This window comes from Lepisosteus platostomus, chromosome 2 (genome assembly GCF_059453375.1).
Source record: "Lepisosteus platostomus isolate fLepPlt1 chromosome 2, fLepPlt1.hap1, whole genome shotgun sequence".
NCBI classification, from domain to species: Eukaryota; Metazoa; Chordata; class Actinopteri; order Semionotiformes; family Lepisosteidae; genus Lepisosteus; species Lepisosteus platostomus.
Window position 1 is genome coordinate 34,813,225 of NC_142612.1, and position 24,853 is coordinate 34,838,077.

The following is a 24,853-nucleotide window of genomic DNA, read 5'->3' on the forward strand; positions in this document are numbered from 1 at the left end:
AGAGAATGTGAAAGAGACTTGAAAAAACTAATCTTTTTTACAACATATATCTGGGTAATCTTGCCCCAGGTGTCTGTTCACTACGCAGGTTCATCTATATTATTTCTATTTTTATTTTAAGTATTTAACATGTTCACATTTTACTAATGTTTTCATAGTCATTCATGTTATTCATTTATTGTTAATATTATTTTAATATTAAACACAGTGATATATAAAATAATAAAAATGTCAATATGGTGTATATATTATTTATTATATTTTACCGTTAGAAAAACAGTATTTGTTCAAATACAACTGGTGTATAGGGAGGGAATCAAACCCAGGACTTCTAGGAAGCAGGAAAAATTCTACCACTGAATAAAAGCATCACTCAGTTTGTTTAATTAAAAATGACAAGAGTTTCTTTTCCATTTCCTTACAAGAATTTTTAATGAGACTACAAGCATTTCATTTTCCATTTCAACTATTACAAGCATGTCAAAATGTTTCCAAAACAGAACTGACCGAGTTAAAGAATTTGATGCAGATGTTTATGAAGAAAGTGGAATATGCTACCATTATCATCTATAAATATATTATATTTACATTCATAAATTAATATTGTTAAAGATGTTCAGAAATTTATTTTTATTTTCTGATACCAAAATGGTTCTTTTAATTACATGATTCCATATTAATATGCCAAATTGATTGGTTTTTACAACAGTTTAAATGAAGCTAATGTTTTCACTAACTTGTAATGCACCACAAGTGCCACCTATCAATCTTTGGCCAGTGAAGATACCAATCAGATTGTGCATCAGAATACAATACCATGGTATGGCAAAGTCATCTTGCTGCAGTAATGAGTTTGACATATAGTCTGAGTGGCTGCATCAGTAGATCATTAAGCCTTAGTTCTGTTACTTGTAAGGCTATGGGAACAATACTAAGAATTTAACTGAAGTACTTTTTTAATTGCAATAAGATTCTAAGAGATAGTTTGCATGAATACAGAAAAGGTAAAAAATATATCACAAGACAGAGACAGAAATACAAACAAGAGAAGCCAGGAAGCTATTGAGATTGCAAATCCAAGAACAAACAAAAAAGTATCCTTTATTAAAAATATCTGCTTAAGTGTGAATCTCTTTAAAATCCCTTTATACTCCACTATAACAAAAAAACCTCTAAGATATTAACAATTATGGATACAAGAGGAATTGGATGCCTTTGATTTTGTATATTTGTCTACATCAATGCATTTTGATTAATTATGAAATTATGGGCACACTACACTATAAATCAAATCTTGAGGTCTATGTGGAGAGACCAGACTTTCTTTAGATACATTCGATAAAATACAGGAGGGTCAAGGTTAAACCCAATGTGAATGTGAAACCTCTTGTATATCTTTCATGCTATGAATTTCAAAATTTTAATGAAATCTAGGGATTTCACTACAAAAGATGGAAGAGTGGAATCCTATAACTCAAAATGTTTCAAGTGAGGAAGCACACATATTTCCACTATGGAAAGTAATGAAGTCATTGATATGTTATGAACTGAGCACCAGTCCAGCACCTGGCCAGTTGTGCATAGATCCCTCCTTGTCACAATCAACTATGTCTGAGTCCAGATTTATACAGGTGGCTTTTGTAGGTTGAGATAAACAGTGTAGCATCTGGAAATATTTATTCTATTTCATATATTATTCTATAATATAAAATTGTTTCCTTAGAGTTTGAAATTTCAAGTCACTCTACTGTGAAGATGTAAAATGCAAGAGAAGTTCCAGTGTCACAATCCTTCCTTTGAGTTAGCCTGAGGGTATCTGGGAGAGGTAGCACAGAATGCTGGGTACAGTATCTTACACCGGGAGATGAAAGCTTGTGCATCTCTCACAGTCTCTTTGTGCCTTGTAAATGCTAGCAAGCTTTAATGGTTATAGGAAAGACACTCTTTTATGTACAATGTCTTTATGATTTTAACATTGCTGAAAAAAATGATGATGGAAAAGATTGGGTTTTATCACAAAAGGCACTCCCCCAAACACCAACACAAACGTTTTCAAGGAACTGAGACTATTCATAGCCCTCAGCCCTCCAGGCCTTCTCCTTATCTTGTTGCTTAGCAATGAGTATCAATACATGTGTTTAGCTGGATGACTCACCTGAAAAGTGACATCACAGTTATTACAATAAAAAATGGAATCTGGCACTCTTCCCATGTAAGCTAAGCTGCTTGAAGGGAGTGCATTTTAACAGGGATGGATTTTTTGAACATTTGAAAATTGTTCAAACTCCATGAAAGACAATTTTGTAAATCAAGTGGACCACCTTGGACTGTCTTTTCATCGTCATCTTATTATTTTGTTTTGGTGACAGCTGTCTCTCATCTTCTCTGTCATCCTCTCTGTTTAAACTACCCTTACCCTTTACTGCTACATTGGCAGTAGTTTGACATGTCATATGTCTTATGTCTCAGTTTGAAAGATACACAATTGATTAATAGGTATCAATAGGTATCAATTGGAAGGTTTATTCCATGCTAAAAAGAGAAGAAAGAAAACACAAAATTTCAGACGTGGAGGCTTCTTAAGGTGTGAGGTGCTGAAGAAGGCTCCACGGCCAAAACATTGTGCTTTCTTTCTTCTCTTTTCAGCATGAAATCAACAATAGGCTAACAGTTTGTGATGTGGACCTATCCTTATTTGTGTTTGTTTGTTTTTATTTATTTCAATTTTTGTATTCATTCAATTCATTTTGTGCAATATAGTTACATTGCCAAAAATTACCTAAAATGTGTGATCTTATTTTTACCTTGAATACGTTTTCTTTTATGAAATGCTCAACCATATTCTTAAATAGAGGAATACTGAATAAATATTTTGTTTGTTTAGGCTACATTCACTTGCATATGTGGAAAAATGTATAATAAAACTCGAATCAGTATTTATCTCTGCATGTGTGGCCCATGACATGATTAAATGTTTTTAGTTTGGCCCCCCTTGAAAATGAGTTTGACACCCCTGACCTATCTGGACTTTCGCAGCATGCGTAGCAGCCCTGTATCTGGTAGTGAAGGATTTTGGTGTCTTGAGTTTTTGTACACCGTCAACATGTGATTTGTTTGTGAGATGACGCTTTGAAGTTTCCAAACCTCGTCCCACCTCTTTCCACTAGCAAATTCTCCTGCATCTTTCGCATCACAGCAATACAAATGTCACTTTTTAAATAAAACAAATATTTCTCACAATGGAACATATATCAAATTACGACTTTTCGGAGTAGCAGTTTCTACCATTTCGTCGAGCCATTCCACTTTAAATTAAGTTGCATTTCTTTTGCGCTTAAAGCTCTTCAAATCTTTCGACATAGATGCCTCACAGTTTGTGTTGATGAAAGACCTTGGTGTTACTATACCCTGAGATATGATCCACTGTAAAGCTACCACTGCAATTAAAAACAGGAGAGTAGTGTTTTTTTAGTGTGAGTTATGTGGTTGTTTTTTTCTTCCTTTTATAGCTCTTAGCAAAAAGTTTGAAACACTGCTCTTTCTAGTTTCCAGATGTACAGTGGATATAGAAAGTTACCACACCCTTTCAAAATGTTCACCTTTTGTTGCCGTGAAGCCCAAAAAGAAGACAAATAAAATCAGACTTTTTCCAGTTTTATTTACAAATTGTACCTTACAACATCCAAGTGAAAAAAGAAAGCAAAATTTCTGAAATAAAAATAAAAAGTAGAATAACTGGGTTGGATAGAAGAACACCCCCATGAGTTGATACTTGGTTTAAATATCTTTTGCTTGAATTTCAGCCTTGAGTCTGTTTGGATACATCTCTACCAACTTTGCACACCTAGAGGGAGGGATATTTGCCCATTCCTCCTTAAAGAATTGTTCAAGCTCAGTCAAACTGCGTGGTGACTGTTGATGGACTGCCCTCTTCAAGTCATTCCAAAGATTTTCGATGAGATTTAGGTCGGAGCTCTGACTAGGTCACCCAAGGACATTCACCTTCCTGTCCTTCAGCCACTGTAAGGTTGCTTTGGTGGTATGCTTTGGGTCATTGTCATGTTGAAAGGTGAACCATCTTCCCACTTTGCAACTTCCTGGGTGAGGTCTGCAGGTTTTCTTCCAAGAATTTGCCTGTATTTTGCACCATCCATCTTCCCTTCTATCCTGACAAGTGCCCCAGTCCCAGCTAAAGAGAAACACCCCCACAACAGGGTGCTGCCACCACCGTGCTTTACTGTAGGACTGGTGTTCTTTAGATGGTAAGATGTATTGGGTTTCTGCCAGACGTACCGTTTTGAATTCCGGCCAATAAGTTCAATTTTGGTCTCATCTGACCACAGCATCTTTAAGGTGCTTTTTAGCAAAACATAAACGAGACTTGATGTGGCTTTTTTTAAGGAGTGCCACTTGCCACTCTCCCGTACAGGCCAGATTTGTGGAGCTCTTGTGATATTGTTGTCACATGCACAGAATGACCAGTCTTTGCCATAAAGTCGTTCAAAGTTGTCATCGGATCTCTTGGTAGCCATCAGTCTCTTTCTTGCTTGGTCATTCCGTCATTCGGACGGCCTGATCTAGGCAAGGTCTGGGTGGTGCCATGCGCCTTTGATGGCTTTGACTGTGCTCCATGGGATACTTAAAGGTTTTGAAATCTTTTTATACCAACACCTGACTTGTGCCTTTCAACAACTTTATCTCAAAGTTATTTTGAAAGCACCTTTCCACCCATAGTGGATTTTTTGCTTTGAAATGCACTTCCAAGCAGTGGAATCTTCTAGAAACAGCTGCTTTTATTCTGAACTTATCAAAATCACCACAGTTGATCACAGGTGGGAGCCAATTAGTTTGTTGTGTGATCTGTAAGGTGATTGGTTATACCTGAGCAAGTTTACATATGCAATTGTAAGAGTGGTGTTCACTTATTCAAATAAGGTATTTTACTGTTATAATATTAATTCATTTTCAGAATGTTTTAGAATTTTATTTTCACTTGGCTAATGTGGGTCACTGTGTGTAAATAAAAATGGAACAAGTCTAATTTAATTTGTTTTTATTTTCAGAGTGTCATACAACAAAAGGTACAAATTTTGAAAGGGGGTGGTGACTATCTATACCCACTGTTAGGCAAATTTGTCTCTTAACTCCTCTTAGTCTCTTACACAACTGTATTACATCTTCCTTCATTTTGACCACCAATTTCTCATGCCAGTGCAAGTAGTCCCAGATCATGTGGGCACCTGCTTTTCCAGCAAAGCTTCTTATTTGAAGAGAAGAACATGATAAGGAAAATGGACTGTTGAGTTTGGGGGAAAAATTTTTATTTAGATTATTTAACTAGCTTAGAAGGTATTTATTTTGCGACTGCAAAGTCTATGAGCCAAGAAAAAGCTACTTCTTGATTTATGCTCATTTCACTCTTTTTTGTTTGTGTTGTCATTTATTCTCAAAGACTTAAATAAAGTTATATTTATTTTACTGTTGTGATCTAACTTAATCAGACTTGTGTATGGAATACGTTTAAACTTCCTGCTGAAGATGCTGCTGGGCTGAGTTTGCTGCAGCTGTCCAATCTCCTTGAGCTCAATGCCAGGGATGTCCTGTGCTGTGGAGAGAGCATTTCTTAGCTTGGTGCTGGAAAATTTCTGTCTGTTGTGCTTCTTCGTGTGAAGGCAGGGTTTGCTTTCTTTATAAAAAAAACTGAAATCATTGAATTTAATGATTTGATTTCAGATCAGGTAAGTTTCAATTCTCAAATCAGGCATCAAATGGAAGAGTGAAACTCTGCGTTCTTCAACACGGCATTCTCTGTGATGTGTAGTGGTCCTAAATGACACCTAACTTACTCTGTGTTTTGTCTAGGCTATGCACACTGGAAAGGCCAAGTCCTCACAGCTGATGAGCTTCATGTGCTATACGAAGGTCTGAAGTTAAATAACGTGAACCATTATGACTATGTCTTAACAGGTAAGTAGGGAGTCTAGAACACTGGGTACCCTGGTCTGTTCCACTGGTGGCAACTTTATTCTGACCTAGGCCTGGAGCAAATCAAAGACTGATCAGACAATTTCCTGATGAAGGCTGGTATGATTGTCTCCTTCCTAAAGGAAATATGCCTGTGGGTTGAGATAATGGGAGGGGATATTATTAGGAAGCAGGTTGATTATTAAGTTGTACCTTAAAGTGAATACGAGATGTAAAAGGCTGTATATGACTATTGTTACGTTCTGTTCTGTTTTTAATCCCCTCCCGTGCGGAAGTCCAGTTTTGGAGGTGTGCGTGTCCCTAAATTGGGTCTATGTCTGGATTTGTTGAAGAGGGTGGTCCGGTTTTAAATGCCGGTATGGGACGCCCAGAGAAGGTGTGTGGAAGAGAGGTGTAAGAAGAAGAAATGGTGAAAACGTGAGACGTATCGGATTTGTTTTCTTGGCTGTGGTGTAGGGTTGGGATTGTTGTGGCTTCCGTAATTTTTTAGTTTTCCGTCATTGCTTAGTATAGAGTAGACGGATATCTTTTGGAAGACTTTGCTTTGGCTTTTGCACCCCTTCCTTGGGAGACAGGTTTAGAGGGTATTGGGTTGTAGAATAGTGTAATTAGTGTGTTTTATTGTTTGTGTATTTCCGTCCGTTAACCCCTGGCTCATGTGTCAGTCCCCATTCACCCCTAGACTGAGCCATATTGGGGATGTAGGAAAACCGGCTCAGGGACGCCAAAATGTAGTGGCTCTCTGAAGGCACCAGTTCTGTAGGGTTTGGGCATTTACTGAGACAATTATTAATTGTAGCAGTAAATCACAAAGTTGATTCTTTTGATGGCTTTAGAATCCAACCATGCGACATAACTCAAACAACGCGCACACACAGGTACTAATACACGAGGATACATTTATTAATACATAGAATATGCATGTAAACCTAACAGATCTTATCGAGAGGGTTATCAGAATACAAAAGGTATATATTCAATCAGTTACAAAGTGTTACACATATCAAGAGGACATACGTTCAGTATATCATTCATTAAGACCGTTTCGTAAAGTGAACTTGGTTACAACTTCTACATAGATACTCGAAACAAGTACATAACTCTTAGGAATTAAATTGATATCAACTGGTTTGGATAACAATTGAATTCTCGAGCAGTAATGCAGTGAAGTTGAATACTCATCCAATTTCTGGGGATTCAGATCTCCTGCGGGCACAAAGAAACAGTTGCAGGCTGTTGCTGTCCAATCCGCGCTCTCTGGCTCTGTGCCAGGCTGTGCTGTGCGGCTTGCGACGGTGCGCTGCAGATGCTCACTGGCTGGCTAGTTAGTGTTGGCTTTAACTAGCAAAGTTTGTGCACAGGAGAAAAGATGACTGTGGGTCCCAGCAAGTCAGGAAGCGGACCGGTTCGTTCCTGATGAAGAGCTAGTTCTGAATAGTGATTCAGCTGTCCACAGTTCCGACCTGTTCACGAGGCCTGCTGCTGGTGCTAACCTCAGGTGGATCCTCTGGTTATTCTCTGGCAACCTCCGCTCTAGACTCTTAGAACAAAGGAAAGTTCTGGCACTCGGACACACTGGCCGTTCCGTGGTTGTCTGGGCTGAGTCTCAGGATGGTCAGGAGGCGCGCTGCGAGAATGTCCTGCCCTTGGGAGCCTTCTGCTCCTGGGCCGTCCTGCCCTGGAATTCTCCTTTGAATTCCCTTTAGAACAGTCTCAGAATTCCCTCTGAATCTTACTGAATCTCACAGGCTCTCTGTGTTGCCTGTTTTTACCTGGAGGAACTTCAGCTCATTGATTGGCTGAAAGTTCCATGGACATCAGAGTCCCATGTGGGTTACTCGGCCCTACCAGTCCCTGATTGGTTGATCAAGGTGAGATATGAGTCACTTACTCCTGACACTTAGGAATGCAGTCCAGATGTCCATCTGGCACTCCCTAGACAGATAGGCGCCAATGGATGACCATTGATCATGATAGCCAAGCTTAGCTAAGTGCATCCCCCTTTGGGAGCTGTCCTTATCAGCCTGCATGAATAGTTTCTCTGTGGCTGCACCACAGAGATGAACAGAGAAATGGGGCCTCATTTGGGAAGGCTCAGAACACTTAATTATTTCTTATTAATAAGCCTCGCCGCTACAGGGACGTAACACTATATAATGTTTATGAACTTTAATTGCAGATAAGAGATGATAAAGATCTAAAAGCGAGAAACAAAATTTTCAATTGTTCCAAAAGGAACTGAAATTAAAAATACAGGTTCAGGGTTGTGTGTGTATCATTCAGTCAGAAGTGTAAATCTGAATGATTTTTTTGCTTATTGTTAATCTTTGCTTACAATCTTATAGCACAAGTACCTCACAGATTCCTTTTTTGCATTGAAATCAAAATCTTACCAGTTCTAAATACAGAAGTTAGGCTTGTGAGATCCACGCCTATTTAGCATTTCCGCTAAAGCTAAGTAGTAAATGTTTAATCAACTTTCAAGAAATAGTTTACACAACTTTATATATTAGATGTTATGAAAACTCACTGGTCTTTATGGTTAAATCTTTGCTTGAAACTACTTACTTCACTATCTGACTGGGGGATCCTACAAAGAAAGGTGTATTTATTCTGAAATCATGTGAACCACTATTATTGTTCACTGGCAGTGGCCACGCAACTAATTGTGTGGCTTGTTAAGGTAATTCTGTGCGCCTAAATTAATTTAGGTCTGCCACAGCATAAGTTTTGAAAAACTGTTACCATTACTTTTCACTTTTTCTTTCCTATTTATCAGTTATTTACTATTTTTTCTTTTTTGGTCTGAATGTTTAGAGTACATTATGTATATTACAAACATTACAAACATTAATTGCTACTTTAGAGTGTGGTAATTGCAAGTTTCAAAATGTGAAAATTGTGCACAATGAATATGTTTGCAAGGTAATGTATGATCTACTATAGACTGTTAAGTCATTCAGTGAGTTTTGATCAAAAGAAAATTAAAATGGTGAGCAGCTGAATGGAAACGAAAGAATTGATTCTGTTATTTTTTTAATTCTTGCACAATGAGCCAAATATGTATTGACAGTTTTGGGTATTAAGACCAGTTCATGTTTTCAGTGTAGTGCCACTGCAGTATTTTCTGAAAGAATCACTGATGAGGAATTTTACACTGATCTGGAATAGAGCTAGGTTGACTGCATATGATTTTATCTGATCACATGTGGACTGACAGAGTAGAACAGTTTATACATGTTCTTATTCTTTAAGTGACTCTTTGCTATGACTTCTTAATTAGATATTATGTCTTATGCTGTAACTTTTGTGTGTCAATGCCCTGTGGCCTCACAGTTATAACTTATAAAAAGAGCTTATTCAAAGATTAAAATCTTGCACACACTCAACAGGGTAAATGTATATTTAGTTCACTGAAAATGCACAATGCGGAGCAATTAATTGTGGAACAAATACAGAACCACTGTAAAGATACCAAAAGTATGCACAGATGCATGCTATATTGATAGGCCCATCATTCTCACCATTGCAGCCCTGCTGATATGAAAGCACATGGTCCCCAGTTGCATGAAGCTGTTCTATGTTGTCATCTTTGGGAATGTGAGCTCTTATTTGTATATGTACCACAACCCATTGTTGACTGATTCAGTTTTCATGGCAGCTTTATTTTAATAGTTCAGATGGGTAGCTGCGTCAGCATGCATAGGCTGCAAAGAAACATTTCGGCCGTGGACTTCTGAGACACCCAAAGAAGGCTCCACAGCCGAAACATTGTGTTTCCTTTCGGCTCTTTTCAGCATGGAATAAACCTGTTTTAATTTGGTTCTGTAAAATCAAATGTTGTTAAGCCCAAAGCTGCTTTTAAAGTCTTAAAGCATATGAAGTAGACAAGGTAAGTGATTGATAAATTGTCTCTCTGCTCTCTCTGCTACCTTCACCTTGAGACTGGCCTAGAGAGAGCGGTGCTGCACACCATGATAATGCCTGTCCAAAGCTCTTGTCTTTCTCCACTCTGCTGTCTTTCTCACTTCAGTTTGTTCCACAAATATGAGTAATGAGCTTTCAGGGTCTCTTTCTAACTCTGTATTAATGCTCCTCACCACCCTTGTCCTAGCTCAGAGTAAGATTAAAAGCTAAGGTCCATAAGGAACTAACTGCTTGTAGAAATGTGTAATTATCACTGCATACAATCATCAAGGATTTTTCCTGATTAGGCTTTCTTTACATAGAATTGCTAATTATTTTTGTTATACCCACCTGTTTTGTAATAACCATTTATGTGTTTTTCACATTTTGTCAGACAGGTAAGAAATGTGTATATTATTTATTGTTTTTCTTTGTCATGGGTTACATAATGCACGTATTGGTGGTTTGATTTCAAAAAGGCTGTCATGAAATACAGAGTAGATTTATCTATATACATTTTCACAATAATAATAATAATAATAATAATAATAATAATAATTGCTTACACTTATATAGCGCTTTTCTGGATACTCCACTCAAAGCGCTTTACAGGTAATGGGGACTCCCCTCCACCACCACCAATGTGCAGCATCCACCTGGATGATGCGACGGCAGCCATAGTGCGCCAGAACGCTCACCACACACCAGCACTCAGTGGGGAGGAGAGCAGAGTAATGAAGCCAGTTTATAGATGGGGATTATTAAGAGGCCATGATTGGTAAGGGCCAGTGGGAATTTGCCAGGACGCCAGGGTTACACCCCTACTCTTTTCGAGAAATGCGCTGGGATTTTTAATGACCACAGAGAGTCAGGACCTCGGTTTTACGTCTCATCTGAAGGACGGCGCCTGTTTACAGTAAAGTGTCCCCATCACTATACTGGGGCATTAGGACCCACATTGACCACAGGGTGAGCTGCTTCCAGCAGCAACCTTAGTTTTTCCCAGGAGGTCTCCCATCCAGGTACTGACCACTGACCAGCCCCACACCTGCTTAGCTTCAGTGGGTTGCCAGTTGTGAGTTGCAGAGTGATATGGCTGCTGGCTGGGACAATCTGGGACATGTTCAGTTTGCATTTTGAACTGTCAAAACTGACACATAGTTTGGGATGTTATCCAAGATCTGAATTGCTACTTAAATTTTTTTTGGAATGATGTCCTGTTTTAAGTTTCCATTTTTCTTTCAAGTACATGAAAAAAATGCAGAAAATGCAGCATGTTGCACAAATGGGGACATAGCAATAGCAGTGTTGACCCTGTAAAATGTAACAATGTAAAGTAGTATAACAGTGTGCCTATGATATTCAGCATTTGTATAATGGAAGAGCATTTTGAGCCAAGAGGTCAAAGGGTTGCTCAAAGGTAATACTCTGATGTATTTCAAGGAACAGTTGGTTGAGATCCTTCATAAATTAATTGCTAACTACCAACTGGACTAAGTGGTTTGAATGGTAGTAGTATTGGAGAATACACCAGAAAATACAACTGACTTACACCACAAAGGAACAATGAGAATCTTCTGTTATGTCTAATTCTAAGAATACTCTTTATCATTCATCAATCCCTTTTGCCTCAGCAGTACTATCAAAATTGGTCATGGCTCACTTATGAGCCTTCTGTTTCTCTTTTACAGTCATGCCCAATTTAAAAATAGAAATACTTTAGAACAGTGGTTCTCAAACTGTGGTACAGTGTGGAGCACCCCCAGGTGGTACGCCAGATGACACTGGAAATTTGTGTGCACTGAAAAAGTGGGAATTAAAATTTGAATAGTTAAAAATTATGTAAATTTTTAATATGTAATTTTCCTTAATCGTTTTCAGAACGCTTGAGATAGGTTCTATGTTTTCTATTTTAATAAAAAAAAGTTTATGTGGCAAATATGCAGCCTACGTACTATGTTGATACAGCATGCGCTAATACTTGTGTTCATACTCTCAATCTTTCAGAGACACAGCTTAGCACCATATTCGCCAACAGAACAAGTGATTGAAAGTTAACACCTCGCAAAAATAAAATATTATGTCATGGCCGAAAGGATTTGATGCCAAGAGTACTGACGCCAGCTCCGATAGATCATGCACACCCATTGAGAACGAGGAGGATTATACATCGGCCACTAGGGTTACCATATTTGAACATCAAAAAAGCGGACACCCTGAGGAACTTTCATATTGCTTTATCTGGGAAAGGGGTTGGGATGAAGAGGCTTTTCAAAATATCCCATGTTTTATGTTCATTGGTAAAGTAACTGTGATGATGTTTAACTGTGAAATACCCCTCTGCTGCAATAACAGTATCTTCTGTTTTGCTGCCAGACTTTACAGAAGAATCTGTTAATTTGGTTGACAAACTCTCTTTGCCTTTTTGTGTTTGTCTGAGCCAACATGAGCTTGTAAGTGAAGTACACCTTTATTTGCCATGAAGACAAAAGTACCAGGCTTACACACCAAACATTCAGCTTCCCAGTCTTCTCTGCCACTTTGAAAAACACGGAAATTTAATTTTTAGTTCTGCTGTGAATTTACACTTTTGCTTTGGCATTCTGTTTGAGGGTAGGAAAATGAGAAACAAAATAGGGAGAATTTCGAGGGAATGCTTCTGCACTGCAAAGACACTGATATTGATGCCCGATTTTGCTATCACATCACATAATCATACACGTGCAGGACGAAAACACATAGGTTGTGAAGCGAACTACAGAAGTTAAGAAATTCTCTTTCTATCATTATAACTTATGTTAATTATTCTTCATGGTGAAAATAATGGGGTCGAAATCCCGGACTTCTGGATATTTGAAAATTCCCCCTGGACGGAGATATAAGGATCAAAATAGAGGCCAGGAAAATCCGGATGTATAGTAACCTATTGGCCACTGTCACTAGCTCTTCTGCTGAACCCGACACAGACAGCCATGCTAGTGTTAGCAAGCGTCGAAAAATGGCTACAAGGTGGTACAATCCAAATTAACTCAGTGCTATTTTTATACTATGTGTGTGAGTGTGTACGCACATGCGCTCATGTTGGTCATTGAGGTTTTCTGTGGTTCCTATGAGAAGATGACTTGTAGGTGGTACTTGGATGCTTTGGTTTGATCTGAGGTGGTAATTGGTCTAAAAGGTTTGAGAACCACTGTGTTAGAATACTAGGGCATACATGTGTCCTTCATTTAAAACTGGGCTTAAATCCTATACTAGAAAAAGAGTAGGCTTAAGGATTTTGTCTAAAGCGTAAATTATGTTAATCATCAAAGAAACATATAGGCATTGCTAATTGGGTTAAGAGATGGCTTTAAACTGAAACACAAGTTAATTTAAAGGGATTTAAGATAACTCTTTTAAATACATTCTGACAAGGCAGATAATTAAAATAATATGGGAACAGCAGAAGTGTGTGATTTGCTTTGAAATGAAAGGCATTTTTATATCGTTGCATGTGTTGTATGCTATGTTTGCACTCTTCAAGCACTAGCCTTCTTTCAGTTCCCAATATCATATTCCAAACAATGGGTAACTGGGTTTTCTGTTTATTTTGCTCCTTTAATGTTGTGTGTAAATAAAAGAATTAAGCAGAGGTTAAACTATATTGAGAAAAGGTTCCAAGGGATATTAAATATCACCTTTTTTTAACTTAAGGTACCAATTGTTGGATGGTTCCTTAAAAGGCAAGTTGATAAAGTATGTAAAAGTGATGATGATCCTCTTTCCCTATTTTTTATATCTTACATTTAGCTACAGAGTCATCTATTTTACGGACTAATGGGACATTTCATAAATTGCATGATCTGTGTGCTGCTGCTTCTTCTTCTTCGTATTCAACTGCTGATTAATGATATTACAATTTTAGCTATAAGCAATTTCAGAAATCTCGGCACTGAAGCTCCAAGAGAAAGATGACTTCTTCCATCTTTTCTTGTTAGTCATGTTTGTCTTGACCTCTTGAAACCTTGTTAAGAATTCATAAGATTACTCCTAGACGTTACTGTATAAATTGAAGTTCTTTAAGAGTTGTTGTGCAAAATACAATGTTTGTTGGCCTGGCTGTTTTTGGAATGGGAAGAGTAGATTTCATCCACATAGAGGGGATGATTTGTAAATTTAAGGACATCTGAAAACGCAAGCTAAAAATATCACATAATTGATCTGCACAAAATTGCAGAACTATTCCACACACATTACCTCTGGACCTGTGGTTTTCCTTACATTAATTATCCTAACTGCCTATGCACCCCTGTGGTGTCAATTTTAATACTATTGGCTGAGTGTTTGTGGGTATTAATTCAAAATGGGTTTAAAACACATTTAAATTATCACAGCTATTGAAATAATTCAGATTAAATCAAATTGTTAGCTAAAGAAAAAACTACACCTACCACCACATTTCTTTAAATTTGATGGTGAGCTGATGTAGGCTGAGACCTCCACCGCCTGCACTCATTGCACTAATGCTGTATATGGGTGTCTGTATATACTATGGACTGTGATGATAAATTCCCATAAACTTTATGTAAATTCTATCTTAAAAACCAGACTGTAAATGGGCAATTAGTATCATTATAATCATTAAAATCATTATGTATCAATTATTAATCTATTATTTTATAACTTATGTGTTTGTTTATATATTTATATATTTTTAAAGTTTTTCTGTGCCTTAAGTTTACATCCTCTGAATGCAAAACACCCTAACAAAGTTCAGAGAAACGTCAAGAAGCGCAAGCAGACTACATTGCTAAATAAGTTTAAAAAAATAAATTTACATATTACATTTCCCTCTTTATGATAAGTACAGTGTTTAATAGAACTTTATGTAGTACTGTAGTTTAAGAATAAATTACTTATATTTACATTAAATTTGAATTTAAAAGTATTCTGCTCCTAAACATACTTGACACACTACACATTAAAATTCTTAAAATGTTAAATGTTTAATTGAGTTTAATGTTTAAAAATGTTGTTAATTCAAAAACACACATACAAGCTCTCATTTTTAAGTTTAAATTCTAAGTGTTTTTAAAACATATCAAACAAGGTTAAATTACATTTTAGCACTAACTTAATGGGTCATTACAGTATTCATTTTGTTTATACTCAAAATGTGAATTTAGGCTGTTGTAAACATGTGTTGTCATGTCCTGGTCCCTGTTAATGTTAAAATACATTGATTCTTTTTATAGAGAAATATGTCAGCCATAGAAACATGGTCAGTGTCCCTGCTCTTGCACCAACTTGGTTGTCTCATCATGTGGATGTCCACTGTTGTCATATACCTCTCTCAAGGTCTCCTCCCACACACTGAAATTCACAGTACCTCTTCCCTTTGGATTATGTAACTGATGAAATGGGACTCCCTAGTTGTGCAGCTGGTTCCACTGCTTCAGGAGGATCCTTATCCTTCTCCCTCTTCCTGACCACCCTGTTGGGTCCCCAATTACCCTCTCTGTAGTGCATCAGTCTCAACAGGACTGTGTCTTCCAACCTATTATTTTCGCAGCTCATGTGATCACTTCAGTTTCCTTATCTCTCTGACTCAAAACATAGTGCCAGACCACATCTGACAGGTGACTGCAACTCCACCTTCCATATAACACCATCCCAAAGCAGGACTTGGTCCAGGGGATCATTCCACCTCCACTAGCCGCACCAGGATTGAAATCCAGGCTACCCAACACCAACTTGAAGGGTACTGTTCGTTGTTGCATATATAGACCACAGTCTTCCTGCCATCGACATCAGCATTTCTCTCCACCCCCATACACCCTGGAAGGGAGCAATTTTCCATGCCGTAAAGAAGCACAGTGTAAGGTTCCCACCACTGAACTAAGATAAACTGGCACATCCATCCATCCTTGGACAATGATCACTTCTTTATGTCTCATCTAGTGGGCATACCCCATAGATGAGGGTTTTGGGGTCCAAGCTGAAGACAGATCTGTTGATATGCAGCATGTCAAGCTGGTGACTCCTCTTGCACTCTGCAGCAAAACTCACAACCCAACTACTGATGAGGTGTTACTGGCTCTGATTACATTTCTCCTGATGAGAATAGGAACTGCCTTTCCTAGGTTTTATACAATATATGTACAAGATATATGGTACAGGCAATGAAGACATGTTAGATCCCAGTGCACAACTGGGTATGCACACTATGTATTGTCTCTTAACACTTCATAAAGTTGTCTGCTACTCGCTGCAGAACTAATGTGCACTTAAGAAGGTTTATGTTTAATCTTCGGGTGCATTAGACCAAAACAGAAATTAAGAACCTAAATCGAGAATAATCTGAATTAATCACAATACAATCTTATTATAGTTTATACTGTCTTACACTAGTCCTAATTTTTCTATTTGGTTTTGAAGCTCCATGTTCATGAGTAATGTTGAGGAGGTATTTTATCCTGTCTCTGAAACGTTTACAGCATTTGGGAAGAAGTCTGCAGCCAAAATGTTCTGCACTGTATATAAAGTTGTTAAATCAGATGTACTCTGAATCATCTTTTGTTATTTTGGGAACTTCTTTTTTCCTAATTCCACACATCCTGGATTCTGTTCCATGAAGATGAATTTCCTTGGCCATATACAATAGATAACAATATGACAACATTTGCCATAGATAATGCTTTGGTAGAAACTGGATTGTTCTTCTTTTTAAGTAATTTTCTTCTGAAGTTCCATACAGAACACATAGTTGTCCCACATTACGCATCTGCTGTTACTCATCTGTTAATAAAATCTTATTATATTCACAAAGAATATTATTTTGTGTTGACACTATTTAATGAAAATGTTCCTATCTTGTCATGAGGCATCTTTGGCACCACTTTTATTATTATTGTTATAATAAATGTAGGTGAATGCCTTTGTCCAGCATGACTTGCATACAAAACAATTACTGAAATGTCAAGACTTATTTATATTATGTAAAAACGACATTGTCCTGCGGTATATCAGAAAGGTTACAAATCAACATAATGCAATAAATCATACTTTACAAAACAAGTACATAAATTATTACAAGAAAATGAAGGATTACAGTTCACTAGAATAGCGAACAAACTGAAATTAGATTAAAATATTTTTAAATATGTGAAGAGTGAAGTGATGGTGGTAATAGTTTTTACTCTGCAGGCGGAGACAAGTGATAAGGCAGCATTTACAAGATTCACCAGAGGGGTTATCGGCCAATGTTTTTGAATGTAACATAAATAAAAAATGTGTTAAAAAATAATTTCCCATAACAATGCAGTTAATTGGAGGAGGGGAGGATATGTTCCGGGTCTACTCCAGAGGATTGGTCTCACAAATTAATAAAATTCCATACATTTATTCATGTTGTTAATATACAATAAATGCTTTATACTAAAGTCATTGTTAAGCTAAATTTTTGTTCATGTTTATTACTTCTGTGTAAGAATGAAAGAAACACTGTTAATAATGGTGGGTGGTGAATGGAGTATAAAATGATGTATGTTATTGAGGTGATATTGTTAATGTATATGATGAAAAATAACATTCTGTTGGGAGTTTCTTGTTTGAGCAGTGCTGCGCATTTCCACTTAACTAGTTTGTTTTTCCATTCCCCAGGTTACACACGTGACACATCATTTTTGGAGATGGTGGTGGATATCGTCCAGGAGCTGAAGAGGCAGAACCCTAACTTAGTTTATGGTATGCCTTCTTTTTTTAGGAATTATGCTTTGCTGAGTGACTACTTTGGAAAATAAAGGAAAACTTATTTCTTATAGTCTATAACTTATAGTCTTTGAAAATGTGTTTTATCACTTGTGTTATATTCTTTTATATTACAAACACTGACAGTCAGCACTAATGTTAAAGTAAAAGATATGTTTTTTTCTTGATATAAATTAATAAAATAAACTGTTAAAGCCACTGTATATTGCCTAAGCAGTGAGGCACAATTGGCTGAATGTCAGCAGTGGTTGGCTGGACTTGTGTCAACTAAGGCTGGCCATTCTGGAGTCATGGTGGGTTCTTGAAAGATTGTAAGAGGTACATCCATGCCAGCATTCCGTGTTTGCTGTCCTGTTGAGCAATGTGAAGTATATCAGGTGGATGACTGCATCAGAGAAAAGAGTCCAGTCTTCTGATTCCCTGTATTGGTATAGGTAGTAATTGGCATTTCCAAATTGGGAGGTATAAAAATGAATGATGTGCTTACTTAAAATAAAAAAAGGTTTGGAAAACACTGGAACATCAAATCACTATGTAAGCAAACTGTAATACACTTTAAACAGCTATGATGTGTTTTATCATTTTTATCATCAAAAAAATTAACTTAAAGCATTCAATTGTTTTGCAAATTACAATCTGTCCCTCGACAGAGCTATTATAAGTTAAATTAAAATAAATTTAATATAATTAGAACTGTGCCAGGGGTATGCTATGAATGGATTAATTGGAAGAAGTTTCCAGGTGAAAAGTACTGTTTTTAATGTGATTAAACCATAACACCCTCTTCTGTTCTACTGTATAAAAAAAGTTCCCCTTTTTTTCCTGTCCATATTCCTTATAATCTTATATAATCAAATCAAATTTTCTATAAGTCTTCATTGTTCTAGACTAAAGAAATGTATCTCCCTTAACCGTCTGTATGTGACAATCCCCTGAAAGGAATAATAATTTCTGTCGTTCTTTCACTAGTGAGATCTCAATAGTGCATTTTAAGTCTTGAGCATAAATTAACTGGATTTACACTCCATGCTTTTTGCTTTATACCCAAGCATTCTGTTCGTTTTTTATTGCTGCCCTTTGTTGTCCTGATGAGGACATGAAGTAATCTGCCCGCAAACACCAATATCTCTTTCGTGTGTAGCTTCCTGCTGCTCCAGATCACCCATGTAATGTGTATATTGTGTGTGCCTACAAACAGTGTAGATAATTTTGCACTTATGAATGTTAAATTTAATTTATCATGTGTCTGCCAATCCATTACTCCGTTACTGCTATTTCTGTTTGCCACTCTACCTATTTTAGTATCATCTGCAATTGTAGTTAGTTTACCCAGTTATAACTCCTGTTTGCTAACCAGTTTTCAATCCATGTGCTACAGATGCAGCCATTCAGAACACACATCATTTATTTGAAACACGGGACCTCTAATGCTGCCTTTTCTGTTATGTGATTCACTGGCTAAAGACAATCGCTATGTGGCACTTGTGTTAGATGTTAGTGAAGCAATTACGTCATTTAATGTGTTTCCCTACTGTATATTATCTTTAAATTCACATAATATGAACAATTAATATGGATTAGTGGTAGCTAAAAAAATACATAACAGTATTCCACTTTCTTCATAAACATTTTCTACATCAAAGTCTTTAACTCAGTCACTTACTGTGTTTATTTTGGAAAAGTTGTAGTACTTTTTAAATCCACTTAATGGGGAATATTAATACGGAATCGGAGAACTAAAGAAATTCTGGTAGCTGAAAAAATAATAAAAATAGTTCCTAGTTACAGTTATTAATATTAATTTATAGATCTTAATGTAGTACATTTATATACCTGGTATTAGTAGTGTAGTCCACTTTCTTCATAAACATCTGCATCATTTTCTTTGTCTAATTCACTTGGTTATTTTGAAAATATTTTAACATGTCTGTTAATAAAAATTATGATATAATAAAAATTGCTTACACTTTTATAGCGCTTTTCTGGATACTCCACAAAGCGCTTTACAGGTAATGGGGACTCCCCTCCACCATCACCAATGTAAAGCTGTTATAGCTGTGTTACCAAGTGATGCTTTGGTACAGTGGTAAAGTGGGTGCCTATTACCCAAAAGGTCCCTTGTTCAATTCCCAGCTAGGTTACATGTTTTATTTCTAACAAGGTCTCTAAAATAAAATAATAGAAATATGTACACTACATTTAATTTTGTTATGTTTGTATATCTTAACACATATCTTAACCACAGGCATTTAAAAGATAGCGATTTGTGAAAATGTTCACAGCTTTTATTTAAACAACATCTAGTACCTGCTTGGATTATTAAAAACCTCAGTTTTTTTATTTTTTAGTTTATGTGCAATTACACATAGGTTGTGGTGTAGGCGAGTTCATTACCCAAAAATTATTAATCAAAAGCTATGAATGCGACACCTGACCATATAAAGCAGAATAACACAAACACAAAAACAAAATCCTTTACAATTATGCATCTTATGTGAGTATTGGGTTCAACCTCTCTTTAAATTGTGAAACTTTTCCCCCATCTCTATGCCTTGCAGTATCACACTGAAGTCACAAGAATTAAGAGTTATGGTCTTTTTAAATAAATGATGTTTAAGAGTCTAGATTTGAACAAGCTTAGAGAAGATGAATCTCTGATATTCTCTGGTAAACCAAGGGCTAAAGAAGCCCACTATCAATAAAATATCTACCTTGTGACATTTCTTGAATTGCTCCAAAGTTGGACAGAGTAAAATCCTCTAAGCCGTATGTCATGATGGACAAACCACCCATTACCCCTACACAGTGATATAAAGGACTACTAAAAACATATACAAGCCCAGGTGCATACGCTCACTAGGGGAAGAAATACTGGCTCCACAGACCGGATCAAAGATCCCGGACCAGCCCCCAAATATGTAAAATCCCCTGTATAGTTACAACAAGGTGAAAATGGGGAGCAACATACAACAAACAGATACAAACTGAATAACAATACAAAGTGGATTTGCAAGAATAGCAATTACAAATGCATAAAAAAACATACTTGCAAGATAAAGATCACTGTAATACATTGTTATTAAAACTAACGCTCTATGGGCACTACGCTGTGGGACGCTGACCCTGCCCTCTAACTCCCTTTCCCGAAAACTTAGACCGTTTCGTAAATGAACTTGGTTATAACTTCTACATTAGATACTCAAAACAAGTACATAACTCTTAGGAATTAAATTGATATCAACTGGTTGGGATAACAATTGAATTCTCGAGCTGTAATGCATTGAAGTTGAATACTTATCCAATCTCTGGGGATTCAGATCTCCTGCGGGCACAAAGAAACAGTTGCAGGCTTGTTGCTGTCCAATCCGCACTCTCTGGCTAGGTGCCAGGCTGTGCTGTGCGGTTTGCGACGGTGCGCTGCAGGTGCTCACTGACCGGCTAGTTAGTGTTGGCTTTAACTAGCAAAGTTTGTGCACAGGAGAAAAGATGACTGTGGGTCCCAGCAGGTCAGGAAGAGGACCGGTTAGTTCCTGGTGAAGCGCTAGTTCTGAATAGTGATTCAGCTGTCCACAGTTCTGACCTGTTCATGAGGCTTGCTGCTGGTGCTAACCTCGGGTGGATCCTCTGGTTATTCTCTGGCAACCTCCGCTCTCGACTCTTAGAACAAAGGAAAGTTCTGTCACTCGGACACACTGGCCGTTCCGTGGTTGTCCGGGCTGAGTCTAAGGATGGTCAGGAGGCGCGCTGCGAGAATGTCCTGCCCTTCGGAGCCTTCTGCTCCTGGGCCCTCCTGCCCTGGAATTCTCCTTTGAATTCCCTTTAGAAAAGTCCACAGAATTCTCCACTGAATCTCTGCTACAGGCTCTCTGTGTTGCCTGTTTTGACCTGGAGGAACTTCAGCTCGTTGATTGGCTGAAAGTTCCATGGGCATCAGAGTCCCACGTGGGTTACTCGGCCCTACCAGTCCCTGATTGGTTGATCAAGGTGAGATATGAGTCACTTACTCCTGACACTTAGGAATGCAGTCCAGATGTCCATCTGGCACTCCCAAGACAGATAGGCGCCAATGGATGACTATTGATCATGCTAAGTGCATCCCCATTTGGGAGCTGTCCTTTATCAAAAGAAAGCATCTTTAAATCAGCCTGCATGAATAGCTTCTCTGTGGCTGCACCACAGAGATGAAGAGAGAGATGGGGCCTCATTTGGGAAAGCACAGCAACACTTAATTCTGTCTTATTAACAAGCATTGCCGCTACAATCTTAACTTTTCTGATGTAGCACTGGAGAGATTGCCAGTGCATCCTTGCAGTACGGGGAAGGGAAACTGGGTGTGGGCTTTAAAGTCACTATGTCTAATATATTTCTATACTTAAAATCTTAAATAAAAGCATTCTAATTAAAAATCATATGTATACTTTATTGATATTTTTATTATTTTTTTATATCACAGTATACTAAATACTCACTTAACATTCAAGATCTCTTAAACCCATTGGTACTGGGGGCGTATCGGATGTTAAATTGTTGGAAGGCAGACAATAACTTCAGCCCTAACCCCCTCCCCCCAAGAAGATAAATAAAGGTGTTGCATTCAGTCAAAAGGATTGCAGTCGCAGAGTTCAGCACATTTGTAAATGAATGAGAGGCTATGAACTGCAGCACCTCCTGTGTCATTGTTAGTGGTTCTATAATAAATCAAATTCAAACAAATAGTCAAATCATTCAGAATCCTTTGAGTTTAATATGCGAGCATATATGTCTAAAATATTTCCTAAAACAAGACTGTCAAAGAAGTAGATTGGATATCACAGTAGGTGTTGGAACTATTGAGTTTTCATAGTTTATTCCTGAACACATTCACATATTAACACAAACTAATCTGCTGACGCAGCCGCTTGCAGGTAGCTTTCTGCTCATTGAAATAAACTACAATACAGACAGGCAGACAAATTTTAAATTCTTGAAGCAAAATTTGCAAGCAGTATTAAAAGGTTTCAGATGTATTTTAAGATTTGTATCTGTTGTAACTGTTAGTACAATGGTGAATATAGTTGGGGTTCTACTGTTACCACCTAATACTGCAATTGTTATACATATACTGTATGTTGTACCATTGATGTGGTTGTTGGGGTTACTCACAGGTTCAGTCTTAGCGTTTTTACATTGAAAATACATGTATATGCTGTATTGATGTTAGTGGTTTTACAACAAATTGACTACATATTTTTATTTATTTATGGAATAGTTTGTCTAACATATTACATATGTCTTACATATTGTTAAGTCATACTGTTAGACTACACTGCAATGAGGGGGAAACACTTTTTTTTCCTAATCAAAAGAAGCACAATGTGCTCACAACAAGCTATAGTAAACTATTTTTTTATATATTCAACTGAGTAATTTTGTTTAATAAAATAGCCCTACCTACTTTCTGTTTTTAAAATAATGTGATACTTGGTGTACTGTAATATACAATATAAAATTAATAAAAGTCTAAACAGTGTACAACTTAAGTTCTATAATTGGAAAAAGATTGTCCCAATGGGCTCAGCATTGTCTGTGATTCGAAACCAGGCATTTTCTGGCAACAGCCCTAATGCTTCCGCACACCTCATTAAGCATTCACCTGGCCATTTTACAAAGAAGTACAACAGAATATTTTTAAAAAGCTGGCTGGATCTTTATATTACTTTGGATTTTTTATGAATTAAATTTAAGAATCAGCCTTTTATGAGAGATCTTATCTGAAAATCTAAAGACTGTATATCATGTTGTATGTAGTTTTGTCTATTGTTTTTACTTGCTCAAACCATTCTAGCAAATTAAACTGTTCTAAATCATTTTTTGCTTTATTGTAAAATGCAGTTGTATTAGTATTCCTCTAATTGAGCTCTAGGTATTACTTCTGAAATGTTAGCTATGACAGTAAAGTAAGGCTGGTCATTTCAGAGGTTCCTGATTCTGTGTTGTTTTACTTTTATGGTATTACATTTGCAATATCTAATCCTTTGGTAATGCTCCCATTTCTTAGCGAGAGGTGAGATTTTCTAACTAGGGGTCTGTAAAAAAAATCCCTAATTTCCTTGAGTATGATAAAAACTCACATCAGGACCTGGTGATTGTTTCTTAGTTGCCCTAGAACCTGTAGAACCCCGTTGTCACTTTTATTTAAATTACTGAATACTAATGGAGCTCATTTTGTCACATGGGGCATATTATTGATATTTTCCTATGCAAAGCATTTATTTAGGCTATTCAATAGTCCTTTATCCTCTTCTACTATTAATTCCCTATTATTAACTGTTTTTGTAGTACTGAAATATTGAAATATTATTTTCTCTCTGCTCTTCAGACTTATAATTCTAATAACTCTTTTTAGCTGTTCTTGAAATATGTATACTCTTTCTCTTTCTTTGAATCTTGGGACCTTTCACTCTGTAGATTGTTTTCTTTCTACCATTTTTAATATCTCCATTAAATTACTTAGACCATATTTTCTTTTACTTGAACTTGTTATATGAAATAAGATTTGAGCCTTTAAATTAAAATGTTAAACTATGACCATCTCTTTTATTAAATTTTTATCCATCTGTTTCCAGTTGCCTATAAGCTCTAACTCATTCTAAATTTTTAAACCCTAAATTATTTACACGCATTTAATTTCTTAGAGGCTCTATCACATATTATCAGCCATATCAATTCCATCTTCTGTGTTCCCCATCACACTATCACAGTATATACAGTATGTGGAAAGATGAAATCCCCTTATAATATAACAGCAGCTTTGCTGCATAATGTACCTTCATCTTAAAGTAAGCTACTTTTGTCGATGTCTGCTGCAGGTGGTCTATAGTGACACTTCATTGTTGAGACCTTAGAATTTTTATTTTCCTGGTTAACCCACATAGATTCTGAACTGCCTGTACCCTTTAACTTCAGTGGTTATTTGCTGTTTTACACATTGATTGTATTAAATATTGCCTAAATTGTATTTATTAATGTTTGACAAGTGTGGGATTGTTGTTTAATGCATGTTGTGTGTTTCAAATAATATTTTCTTTGTCATGGAAAGAATGTGATTTTAGTTTTGCTTTGGTCTTTCAGTTTGTGATCCAGTGCTGGGTGACCATGGATCTATGGTAAGGACATCTTTTGATCTTGTGTTTCTTGTTGCGTAAATTACTGTATGTATTCACATCACCTAACA

General features: G+C 36.9%; 1 protein-coding gene across 2 annotated transcripts in view; it reads left to right on the forward strand.

The window, feature by feature from the left end:
* The window catches only part of pdxka (pyridoxal (pyridoxine, vitamin B6) kinase a), a 134,722-nt gene that overhangs the window by 20,834 nt on the left and 89,035 nt on the right, over positions 1-24,853 (forward strand). For both annotated transcript variants that reach the window (XM_088607346.1, XM_088607338.1), the window contains exons 4-6: positions 5,863-5,967; positions 17,533-17,616; positions 24,751-24,785. In XM_088607346.1, coding sequence (XP_088463472.1) covers positions 5,863-5,967; positions 17,533-17,616; positions 24,751-24,785 — 224 coding nt within the window. The remainder of the gene's footprint in view (positions 1-5,862; positions 5,968-17,532; positions 17,617-24,750; positions 24,786-24,853) is intronic.